Below are 13,086 nucleotides of genomic sequence, written 5' to 3'. Positions count from 1 at the left end.
TTAGCTCTGTGAGGTAGGATCCCAGTAGGAGGCAGAAGGTGATTGGGTAGGGTTTTTGAGAAAAAGAACATTATTGTGAAAAATGAGAGAAACAACTGACAAGGAAACAACTGCTGAGTGGCAGCAAGGGTCCAGTTAAGGCTGGAAACCGTGAATTTACAGCAGCAGCATTCTGTCTAGCTGTGGGATTTTTCTCTAGGAATAGGGTTACAGGAACCAAGATGCTGGCTATTTGGAAGGGTCCAGGATCACCTGGTAAGACAGAACAGTGGGGCAAGGGATCTAAGCCTGTGTGGGCTGGGCAGAGTTTGCTGTGCTATGTACGCTAGGGTTCTAGTGTGAGAAGAGAATGGAAGGGTGGAGTTCTGATAGGGAGAAAACTGTCAAGGGCTTGTTGGAAGTGAAGACACGGGAGGAAGTGACCAGGCCAGGAGCGTGTGGTAAAAGAATAGGATGTTCAATTTAAGATTTAGAGGTGGAAAAGTTTTGGATTGTGTCAAGATTGTGAGTGTGGCCTGGAAAAGGGTGGCTAATTTGAGTTCTGTTGCCTTTGTACTGCTGACTCATTGAGGTGACAATAAACATTTCTTATCTCAGTATTACTCTAAAACAGCCAAAATAGAAAAAAAAAAAAAAATCTAGTAGTAAGCAGAGTGTTTATTTTTTTAAAGTTACTTAAAAAAGGTTGTTTACAGAGATGTGGATTTATATAACTTGGTGACAACATTTTTAAAATGTACAGGCTATTTCATATTATTGCACTTACTCTTTAATATATAAGGCATTTTACTTTACATAAATAAAGGATAATGTATAATATCATACAAAGTTATGGTGCCAATTAAGTCAACCATCAAATTCAATGAGATATGTGTGGGAAGATGGAAGTGAAACCCAGCCTACTTTAATCTTCATGGTATATTCTTGCAACTACGATTTACTTGTTATAACACATATTTACCCTCATAGCTTATTGTGAATGACTGACCAGTTAAAAAAAAAAAGAAACAATGACAGTTTTAGTAGGACAATACCATTAGTGTTCACGTCAGGAAGTGTGGGAATTTATTAGGCTAATTAGAAATACTAGTCATGCCTTGAACACTGAAGACAAACAGTTTTCTATCTTAGGGTCAAAGACAGTTTAGCTTTTGCTTCTTCCCTTAAATTTCAACTGTCAGCGAGGGAAACCTTCTGGCAAGATGTAGTAGCAGTGGCTGATGGCTTTAGCATAGTGTATGTGGTAAGCCAGAGGTCTACCCTTGTACTCCAGATATGAGGCTTAAGGACTTGCGGAAGGAGACCATTGCATTTGCTCCACATTGCACAAGAAATTCCTGTCTGTTCACGTAGGGCTGTGCGTTTCTTATTATTAGGCACAGCTGTAACAGTGGAGGCAAAAAGCAGTTTTCAGTGTTGACTTTAAACAGTCTTTCATTTAGGCAAGAAAGCAGAAACCACAAAACTGACCCCAGAGACTGAAAAAACAATCAAGCATGCACCTCGCACTGACTTCCTACAGTATCCTACCTGTAACTGTAGTGAAAAGTAGAAGTAAAATCAATAAGACCTTTCAAACTAACTCGTGTACTATATTTTCCTTTGTATTGCCGGTTGATGAGAAATCTGGACTCAAACAAGCCAGCTATTTTTCTCTCACGTGTCCTCTAGGCCGACTTCGAAGATGTTTAAGTGGGATTGGTCATTCAGAAAAATGATGTACAAAGCTGATGGCTAAAGCCCCTGCATGAATCTGGGGGTCATAGCCATAGACCCAAGCTGTAGGTTATTTAAAGAAGTATCTCCAACATAAAATCTTAGTGTCATGCACACAGGTATGGCAAATGCACTCTCCACTCATATTCTCAGGACTCAACGGGTTGGTTTGTGCCACTGAAGACCTGGCTTGTAACTACATTTCTGCCCCTTTACCTTAACTCACCCTGTTTCTCCTCCTCTTTATGACCCGATGAGGATTTGGAATTTACCTAAGAAAATCAGGTACAGTATGAGGAGAGAACAGCCAACTATGTGACGACGAACGGAATATCCAGTGGGAACAGCTACTGGGAAGCAGCTCATGCCGCCAGAGGAGTGGCCAGAGTGAGTTTCCCGAGCAGCGTGAGTCACGACAGTCTTCTGTAGGAAAACATTTTTGGCAAAAGGAGGAAGTTGCAAAGCAGGAAAAGGAAAACAGCAAAAACTTAAGTCACTGCAGTTGTCATTATACTAGGTCAAGAAAAGAGATCCAATACTTAGAATGTTACATTTCTTAAACATGTTGGGAAAGAGGAAAGAAACCAACCAATCTCCTAAAAGGATTCCATTAAGCTCCTCTATTTGGATTGTAAATATATTGTCTATAAATCCAAGGACACTTAGAAAGATACTTGATTTCTAAAGATTAAATTCATGGTTGGAGTGCATAAAATACAGAAATGGAAACCCAGTGACTGTGATATTTTTGCCTGCTCTTGGTACTGACCAGTGTTGAATTCAAGCACTTATCAAGACAGGTTCAAAAACTAGTTGTAAGGTGCTTTTAGATGTTGACCTTTCTGCTCCCTCTAAGCAGTGAAGCTCATGGCTATTTAATACAGTTTATCAGAAGTGCTATTCTGTAAAACAGCCTTATGGCTTACACTTTTGAGATAGAAAATGATCAATACTTCATGGTGATCAACAACCTATTGAGTTGAACTCTGCATACGTACATTATACATTACACTCACTAAAAAATACTCTATTTTGCTTTTTCATTTTTGGACAATTCCTGAGCTCGGCCTAACAGGTCATAATTCATTTTTTAAGTCTCATTCTCTTTTCAGGGTAACATATACAGACCTACAGCTCCTCCTTCCACTGAATGTACCTAAAAGCATTCTGTCATTTACTTACAAAATCATATAAAATGATAGTCCTCTTAGGTGTGACATTTGTGTCCCCCTCAGACTTTTAGTTCCCTAATCACCAGGATTGGGTATGTTGGGAGAGCTGGCAAGAAGGAAGCAAAGGTCTAGCTAAGTGTTTCAAATAAAGAAGGGTGTGTCACATCTTGTATCCCCAGCAGTAAACATAAAGGTAGGGGACAGGCACTGGAACGAAGGAACCCTCCCAGCCTGGGTGATCCAGGTAGAAGGCTTCTGGAGTTAATTTCATTGCTGTTGCACATACAGTTAAGTCAGGCTTCATGTGTAAGCACAAGCTTGGAGATTTTTATAGTCCGTGTCTAAACCACAGTCTTGAAGACTGTGGTTTAAAGAAGTCACTCTGGTTTCTTAAAATTCATGATGAATTTCTATGCTTTCTAATTAATAACTGCACAGGTCCTTCTGGGACAGACTTCATAATATTCCAGGCATCAAAGTGCATGAGCCCAACCAGAGGTTTCCCATTAATAGCAAGAATTTCATCTCCAGCTTCTATTATTCCAGCTTGTTCAGCCGCACCACCTGCGAGAATAAACACAGAATAACAGAATAATAGCTTGGCAGTTTCACAGTATTCAAAAATCCCAAGTAAACTAAAAACTTTTAAATGATAAAAAATATCTAAATAATATATTATTGAATAGAGAAATATTTCTTAGAACACAAAAAACATTTATCCATAAAAATAAACAAGTCTACATAAAACAATTCAATTCTAGCCCTTCCCCCCGCCGCCCCCCAAACATAAGCAAGATAAAAATAATAAACTGACAAGGGGAAGATATTTTCTATGTATTTAATCAACAAATGGTTAATATCCAGACTAAAGAACTACAAGCCAACAAGAACAACACAAAATAAAGTTGGGCAAAGGAAATCAACAGCTGAAATCCATACAGCCAGTAAACACAGAAAAGCAGGCTCAACTTCTTTTTTTTTTTTTCTTTGAGACAGGGCCTTACTCTGTCACCCAGGCTGGAGTGCAGTGGTACAGTTTTGGCTCACTGCAGCCTCTGCCTCACTGGGCTCAAGCGATCCTCTCACCTCAGCCTTCAGAGCAACTGTGACCACAGGCATACACCACCATGCCCAGCTTTTTTTTTATATTTTTGGTAGAGATGGGGACTTGCCATGTTGCCCAGGCTATCAGCTTCTAATTGTTAACAGATACTGGCTGATACATGCAAGTTCTGAGAATCAGTGATTATGTGCTCATTAGTGACCATGGGGACTTACAGAGTTTAGCATGTTCACATTATAGCTCTGTCTAGCTTTGTATGAGCTCTGGAAAAAATGCAAGTGTAAACCCTCCATTTATGTTCTCACACAGACTTCTAAAGGTACACCAGCTATGGAGGCATCTTATGGGAAAAAATGGCATTGGAAGAAAAATTCCCAAGTGTGAAAATAAAAATTTTCTCAGAGATTTTGATTAGACTTCAAAAGGCTGAGCAGATGATATCGATTTCATCCTATATTACTGAAGGTCATTATTGAAATAAATGTCATAAAAATACAGCTTGGAAGAAATCCACCCAAGGACAAAAACATTTTCTGTGGTTAATGATAGAGGCAGTTACATTAGAAGAGAGACCTCACCAGGATCAGCCCTGTAGTGGGCCCCAGGAGAATGATTTGGTCCCCAGTCCTTGCTTTTCTTGAGATACATTTTTGGAAGGACCAAAGAACCAATTATGTTTGTGTTAACATAGTACCCAATGTTCTAGTCTAGCATATTAAATAAGGCCCTCTGGTTATGTGAAACAAAAGAATTTTGTGAGTGCTTGGGCCTCAGGACATGGGAGGTTCCAGGCAACCAGAACAGCACACTGATGGAGCAATCAGTCTGGGTTTGGTCTCAAATCTGTGACTTCAGCCAAGTTACAGATTTCTCTAAACTTCAGTTTTCTCATCTGCAAAATGGTGATGATATCTGTCTTGTTATCTTACTAGGTTGTCAGAAGGACTGAACGAGATGAAGTAGTCTTCTAGGACAGGGGTTCTCAACCCTCGGGCCGCAGAGTGGTGGCAGGAGGGCTGCACAGCAGGTGAGCAGTGGGTGAGTGAGTGAAGCTTCCCCTGTATTTACAGCCTCTCACCACCACTCACATTACCACCTGAGCTCTGCCTCCTGAGAGATCAGCAGCAGCATTAGATTATCACGTCAGCGTGAACCCTATTGTGAACTGCGTATGCAAGGGATCTAGGTTGCGTGTTCCTAGGTTGTGTGTTCCTTATGATAATCTAATGCCTGATGATCTGTCAGTGTCTCCCATCACCCCCAGATGGGATGCCTAGTTGCAAGAAAACAAGCTCAGGGCTCCCACAGATTCTACATGACGGTGAGTTGTATAATTATCTCATTATATATTAAAATGTGATAATAGAAATAAAGTACACAATAAATGTAATGCACCTGAATCATCCCGAAACCATCCCCCACCCAAACCTTCACCGTGGAAAAATTGTCTTCCACAAAACCAGTCCCTGGTGCCAAAAAGCTTGGAGACTGCTCCTTTAGGAAGCTTTCAGTGTTGTACAAAGAAGAGGTTTGCCAGCTTTTGGACTTTTTACACAAGAGAGAAATAAATTCTGTCGTTTAAAACACTGCTATTTTGGATTTCCTATTACATGAGGCCAAACTGAATCTTAACAGATTTGAGCAGGATATGTCTCTCTCTCCAGTTACACATAAATTTTTTTAAAATGTCTTTTTTCCCAAAAAGGTCTTGCATGGCTTTTAACACATTTTTAGGTTCCTTACGCTTATGATGAATTGGTGTCACACAGTGCACAATCTGCATTTGGCTTTTTTTTCATTCGACACTGTTTTTGAGCTGGTCCCAGTTAATATATAGAGATGTAATTTATTTTTTCAACTGCTATTTAGCTTTCCTTTATATGAATATATTTTATCATTCTGCCACAGACATTTAAATTGTTTCATAGCTTCCATTTTCGTAAGCACTGCTAAAATTTTCCTTAGAGATTAACCAGTAGATACTTGCGTGAGAAAAAAAATGAGTGTTTTCCTTTCTCCACATCCTTGCCAACACATTATCGTATGAGATTTTTTATTTTTGGCCAACTTGATAGATTAAAAGAATGATTTATAATATTTCTAATTTTCATCCAATACATTTAAGTTTGAGCATTTTCCTGTGTTTCTTGGCCACCTAGGTTTTAACTTCTGTCAATTTTCTATTGCTTTCTTTACCCAAATTTTCTCTCTTGTATTTTTCTTACTGAATTATATAGTTCTTCATATAGTCTGGAATTTCCTTTTTTTTTTTTTTTTTTTTTTTTTGGAGACAAGGTCTTCCTCTGTCCCCCAGGCTGGAATGCTGTGGCACAATCATGGCTCACTGCAGCCTTGACCTCCTGGGCTCAAATGATTCTCCCACCTGAGCCTCCTGAGTAGCTGGGACTATAGGTGCGTGCCACCACACCTGGGTAATTTCTGTATTTTTTGTACAGATGGAGTCTCGTCATGTGGCCCAGACTGGTCTTGAACTCCTGGGCTCAAGTGATCCACCCACCTTGGTCTCCAAAGTGCTGGGATTACAGGTGTGAGCCATGGTACCCTGCCTATTCTGGGTATCAACCCTTTGTTTATTAAATATATTGCAAATATCTTATAATAACTTATTTTTGAATATGCTTATAAATTTTGCCATATAACGAACATTTTATATGTTTCTTTTTATTTTAGATGGAGTCTTCTCTGACCCCAGGCTGGAGTGCAGTGGTGCGGTCCTAGGAGGCAGAGGTAGCTCACTGCAACCTCTGCCTCCTGGGTTCAAGTGATTCCCCTGCCTCAGCCTCCTGAGTAGCTGGGATTAAAGGCATGCCCCACAATGCCCAGCTAACTTTTATGTTTTTAGTAGAGACGGGGTTTCACCATGTTGGCCAGGCTGGTCTCTAACTCCTGACTTCAGGTGATGCACCCACTTCGGGCTCCCAGAGTGCTGGCATGAAATCCATGATCCATGAGCCACCGTCCTCGGCCCTGTATGTTTTTAAAATGTGTTTTTCTCTTATGTTTAAGAAATTCTTGTATGATATTTAAAAATAATGGTTATTACTGATACAAAGAAAATTCTATTGATCTCTGCATGTTTTATTTTTTATTTTTATTTTTTGAGTCAGAGTCTCACTCTGTCGCCCAGGCTGGAGTGCAGTGGCCGGATCTCAGCTCACTGCAAGCTCCGCCTCCCGGGTTCACGCCATTCTCCTGCCTCAGGCTCCCGAGTGGCTGGGACTACAGGCGCCCGCCACCTCGCCCGGCTAGTTTTTTGTATTTTTTAGTAGAGACGGGGTTTCACCAGGATGGTCTCGCCAGGATGGTCTCGATCTCCTGACCTCGTGATCTGCCCGTCTCAGCCTCCCAAAGTGCTGGGATTACAGGCTTGAGTCACCGCGCCCGGCCCGATCTCTGCATGTTAATTGTGAATTCATTCTTCTTTGCAAACTATTTATATTGGCTTGACATTTTCTTAGATTTTTTTCAATCAGAAAGAACATATAGGAAGACAATTTGTCATTATTGGCAAATAATATTTCTAATTTTTGTACTTCTTGGCTGATTTATTGCTGAGTTACTTGGTAAAATGATGAAAGAGGAACATTTTGGAGCAGCTTAAAATTGTACTAGTGACAGTGTACACTGCAGCTTCATATAGGAGCTTAAAAATAACTATTTTCTGATTTTTTTCATCCTGACCTTAAAGAAAGCTTTAGGGATATTGACATTTAGTTCCTTTATTATTCAGGCGGGGTAGCGGTGGCTCATGCCTGTAAATCACAGCACTTTGGGAGGCTGAGGTGGGTGGATTACTTGAGGCCGAGACTTTGAGACCAGCCTGGCCAACATGGTGAAACCCTGTCTCCATTAAAAATACAAAAAGTTAGCTGGGTGTGGTGGTGCAGGCCTGTAATCCCAGCTGCTTAGGAGGCTGAGGCACGAGACTCACTTGAATCTGGGAGGCAGAGATTGCAGTGAGCAGAGATTGTGGCACTGCATTCCAACCTGGGTGACAGAGCGAGACTCTGTTTAAAAAAAAACAAAAAAAACTTCTTTATGATTCAAATGCTTGTTCTGTAATAGCCTTACTCAAGAAATCAGTATTGCTATATTGTTTTCTAATGCTTGAGCTAAAAGACACAGGAAAACAAAATGAACAGAAAAACTGTACTCACGAAATTACTCTGTAAGTATGAAATACGAGGTAAGAAGATGAATCCTGGCCTGAAGTGATTCGCCTGCCGCAGCCTCACAAAGTGCTGGGATTACAGGCATGAGCCACCGTGCCCGGCCAGATAATGAAATCTTTAGACTCACTAGTGTCCAAAGGTGCAATCTGCTGTATAATATTCAGAAATACTTGAATGGCTTTCCCCAGGAACAAAACCATGGGCTTGCACATGAGAGCATCTAAAGCGCTAGTCTGTGGGACTGACACTTCTCTATCCATTTCCACAGCAGTTTTCACAGATTTGGGGCCAGATGCTAGAGACAAAGGCTGAGTTTGCCCAGGGCAAACTCAGGGGATGCCCAGGACATCATATTCTTGCTTTGCTGGAGACAGAGCAAAGCAAGAGACAAGAGATGTAGACAGACAGATACAGGATGTCATCTCTCCTGTGGCTTCTTCTAGTGTGGGGTCCACAAGCCTGGCCTCCCCAGCCGATGTGCTGCTTTAGTTGGCGTCTGCCCTGGTCCTTTGGTTCGCAGGCACACATGCTTTTTTGGGTTGTGTCCCCTTGGATTACAGAGGCTACATGTCCTGTGACCAAGCATGGAGGTGGCCACTCCTGCTCCCCTCAGGAGTGTCTTAAAATATCTCCACTTTAGCTACCCTATTGAATGACAGGTTAGCTGGGTGCTGTGTTTTCAGGTGATGGACATTTTCCCTCAGTCCTCTGAAGGTGTTGTTGGCTCCAGGCATTCATGCGGCCATTCTGATTGTTGTACACAGAAAGCAAACTAGAATTTTCTCTTGGCTTTTTAGATTTTCTTCTTTATATTCTGAAACTTTATTATATCAAGGTTTCCATTTTATTTTTTTTTGGAGACAGATTCCTACTCTGTCACTCAGGCTGGAATGCAATGGTGCAATCCTGTTCACTCAGCCTCCAAGTCGAGGGCTCAAGCGAGCCTTCTGCCTCAGCCTCCCAAGTAGCTGGGATCACAGGTGTGCACCACTCTGCCTGGCTAACAAGGCTTTTTTTTTTTTTTTTTTTTTTTAAATAAATTCAGACTGTTTTACCCTTGATGAGTTTTTCAGTCTGCATAGTCCTGTCATTTTTTCACTTCTGGAAAATTCTTAGTCATGATTTCTGCAAGTATTTCCTCTCATTCAATTTTTTCCTTTTGGAACTCTTTCTCTCATTGCCTTTTTGTAATCATCTCTTTATTTCCCTATACTGCATTTTTAATGGTTTCTTCTGTTCTATTTTTAACAAATTCTATCTTCACATGGATGATTTAGTCTACTTTTTACTTTTATTCATTAATTTAAAGATATATTTAACTCCATTTTCACTAATGAGGGTATATGTGCATGTAGTTTTTACTTTTAAAGAGGCAGGGTCTTGCTCTGCTGTTCAGGCTGGTATTGAACTCCTGGGGCTCAAGCAGTCCAAGGAGCTGAGGACTATAGGCATGCGCTAGCACGCCCAGCCTGAATTTTGTCTTTTTTTTTACATATTTGCTTGCTCCTTCTGAATACCCTCTTGGTCTTGTTTCATGGGTGACATTCCTGCCTCTGTCATGAATGGGGTGTCCTGTTTTTCGGGTCTGCTGGCAATGGGATGTTGCCCTGTACCCTTCGTCTGAGAGCTTTCTGTTGTGAGGGCTCTTACAGCCAAGTTGCCACATGCTTGCCTGAGCCTGGTTCTCCCTCCTTCTGCTGCTCTTTCAACTTGAACAATTAATGAGTCTAAGGTTTTCTCTTTACTCTGGTACCACAGGTTCACACGTAACAGAGACCCGACTCCTGATTTATGCGTGTCTTCTTTGCTTGCTCCAGGGGCTGCGAGCAGGCAGCCTGTCCTGGCTGCCACTCGAGTAAAGCAGACCTGTTGTGACCACAGTTCACTGGCAAAAGAGCAGGTCCCAGACCTCTGCATCACAAGATGCCTCGCTCCGGCTGCCCACAGGGGTGCTGAGCCCCTGCTCCTGGGTGGGCGCTGAGACCCCAGCCTCCAGTGCACATTTCTTTCTCATCCTCTGCTTCCTCTGGGCCCCAAGGATGCAGCCCTGCTTACCACAGAGGCTTCATTTCCACTTTTGATCCACAGAGGTTTTTCTAAGCGTAACTATAAATTTTTTTAAAGTTTTTTTTTCTATTAACACTACAGGTCAAGAGTTGGGAGAGGCTTTGGGATGACTATGCAATTGTAGAAATAGCTCAAGGTCATTAATTAGATGGTCATTTAAAGAAACAACAATCCTTAGCTAAGAAGAATTGATCTTGTTACTTGCTAACCTACTTACTGTGTTACATACTGTAACTTTAAATGGGTTTCTGATCTATTTGTAAGTATAATTACATATCGATATTGTTCATACAATCGTACTTAGTATTATTAGTACAATTATGAGTTGTTAATATAAGAGTTTGAAAAACTGCCCAAGACCAAAAAATGAATTATTCAAGTTGATGAAGAGATGTATATTTACCAAGCATTTCAATAATATCTACCCCCCATTTTTTTTTTCCCACAAAAGCTGTGCTTGGACTGTATTACTTTCTTGCAGTCTAGCATTTACAAGTCTAGTATTTTAAGTCAATGAGATCTTGGCCAGTATTAAGTACTCCTGACTGGCAAGTCTACTGGTGTTACTTAGTGTGGTGTGTTCACATCAGAGACAGGGGCCCAGAGTGAGGAATGGCTGCAGTATAAGGGTCAGGGACAGAGGCTCTGGGGCCAGACCGCCTGGGCTGGAGCCTGGTTCTGCCACTTACAGCTGTGTGAACCTAAGTGCCTCAGTTTCTCCTTTTGTAAAATGGGAATAATGATGACACCCACCCAGTAGGGTTGCCTTGTGGATGGCTTGAGATAATACGTGTCCATACAGAATAATAAACCTTTTATGTCACAAAGCATTAAAAACAAAAATTTTAGATTTTTAAACAAAAAAAAGTGTAGATTTTTAAAAACAAATCTCATTTCTAAATGGAAGGCATTTTTTTCATTGAGACATCCATGGAAAGATGACAGGTGAGAGAAGGCTGACTGAGTGCTCTAGGACATTACCTTTGTACACTCTTTTAATGACCAAGGGCCCATCTCCCATCACAGATGATTTTCCCCCATCCAGACTCAGTCCCAGCCCAGCCGAGGTCTTCAGCACTTCAACACACAGAGCATCGTGTACAGCCACACTTCTCCCTGCAGCAGCAGCGTGCATCAAGATAAAAATGACAGAGTTGTTCATCATGCCATCTGTCCAAGTCCCCGCGGATGCATTGCCTCCAGCCCCAGGTACTTCTGGCACCACTTCTGGCACCCTCAAGTCCCATCTACCCTGGGGTACTTATAACAGCACTTGAGCCCAGTAGCACTGTTGGCCTCCCGACTGTGGGGCTGCCCTCCTGGGCTGTGTTGCTGCTCTACTTGCATCCTTTGTTCTGTGTTTTCTGCAAGCATTGGCAAATGCTTTCATGCCCAAGCAGAAATCCCCAGAAGGCAAAGTGCTCTTGTTAAGCCCCCCACACCGGCTGTGCACTTCTCAGTGAGGACTGAAGTCACACTTTGGGACTCCAAATTTGATTTTCTGCCAACCCTGGCTGCTAATGGCAGCAGAACATCACCCTCTGGTACCAAGACTTGGCAGCACCAAAATGCCCAGCCTCATGTGAGACTGTTAGAATGGACTCCAAAGCCCCCAGGAACCCAGAGAGCTTCCTGCCTCCCCGCTCCTGCCACTCCTGCTCCTGCAAAGGGAAACCCTGTCCCTGGCTATGGCTGTCTTCACAGACACATTTGGGGTTGCCTCCACTGGCATCTGGCTCCACTGTGAGGAGATGCGTTTCCATGGTGATGCCGGCTCTGTGTGCTGGTTTTGGGAAGGTGGGCTGGGTTTGAATCAGGATTGTAAACTTGCCTCCTTGTACTTCCCTCCCTTGCCTATCAGCCAAGGACGTCAGAGTTGACTGCAAAGGCACACTTAGTTGATGGGGAGGCAGAGGAAGGACCACAACAGATGGACTAAACTGCCTGCTTCCTGTGGTCACTAGGTGTGAAGCCAAGCTAGCACTGTCTCCTTCGGACATAAAGGCCAGTCCACAGTCGTGGTTTAAAGAAGGCCACTCCACAGGGCCTGAAGGACGCTGTCAGTGTTATGGTAAGTAATAACCGCTTAGGACAAGGTAGACCTGGGTTAGGGAGACTAAAGAACAGGCAACTGAGCGAGGTTAAGCCCTCCAGGCGCTCAGCATTTGAGAGCTCTGCAGGCTCTGCTTCAAGGCCAGAGGCCCTGAAGTTGCTGCAGGAATACTGAGTGATTATAAATGACAGACGGACCATCCAGATCTGAGTTCACGAGGCTTAAAAACTGGCAGCTGTGAGGATGAAGTGGTTTCCTTTGACAGTTTACAAAGATCCCACTGAAAATCCGCCAAGCGGTCAAGACAGTTCTGGGGCAAAGGCAAGCATGACAAGATCTGATGACCAACGTGCTTCTCTGCATTGGGGAGGGCCTCAGCCCTCTGGAAGAGGGAAAGTGAAATGACACAGAAGGAAGACTGGGGACATGACCACGGAGGCGTCTGGACAAGAAGTGTTTCTCATTTGTTAAATGGAATCGGAGCCATTTTCAGCAAGGACTACAAACAGCTCTGGCCCACAAGAACGCCAAGTTGTAGAAAGGAATCCAGCTACCCTCATCAGGGAGAGATATGGACAAGGAACAAAAGGCCCCTCCCAGAAGGCAATGCCCAACCCATACCCTCTGCTTTGCCCTCTTGACTAAAAAAAGACGTTACCCCTGAATGCCAAGATGAACGGCACTCCAGACATCTGCAGTGCTTAACAGGGCATTAAACAGCCCGCACTGCAGAAACAGACGCTGTACGTGGTTCTGAGGCTCTGAATATGGATGGCACATAGAAAATCTGTTTCTAAACCTCTTCCAGTGAGTTATTCTTGG

At 42.6% G+C, this 13,086-nt stretch overlaps 1 protein-coding gene across 5 annotated transcripts in view; it reads right to left on the bottom strand.

Annotated features, from left to right (window-relative positions):
- Positions 1-639: 639 nt before the first annotated feature.
- The window catches only part of PDZD2 (PDZ domain containing 2), a 493,831-nt gene continuing 481,384 nt past the window's right edge, over positions 640-13,086 (bottom strand). For all 5 annotated transcript variants that reach the window (XM_033179276.1, XM_033179277.1, XM_033179279.1 and 2 more), the window contains 2 exons: positions 11,193-11,327; positions 640-3,452 (listed from right to left, as the gene is read on the bottom strand). In XM_033179276.1, the coding sequence (XP_033035167.1) occupies positions 3,286-3,452; positions 11,193-11,327 (302 nt within the window). In that variant the 3' untranslated portion in view covers positions 640-3,285. The remainder of the gene's footprint in view (positions 3,453-11,192; positions 11,328-13,086) is intronic.

This window comes from Trachypithecus francoisi, unplaced genomic scaffold (genome assembly GCF_009764315.1).
Source record: "Trachypithecus francoisi isolate TF-2019V2 unplaced genomic scaffold, Tfra_2.0 Lachesis_group2, whole genome shotgun sequence".
In the NCBI taxonomy this organism is placed as follows: Eukaryota; Metazoa; Chordata; class Mammalia; order Primates; family Cercopithecidae; genus Trachypithecus; species Trachypithecus francoisi.
The sequence above is the reverse complement of the archived record's forward strand: the minus strand, read 5'-3'. Positions and strand labels throughout refer to the sequence as shown.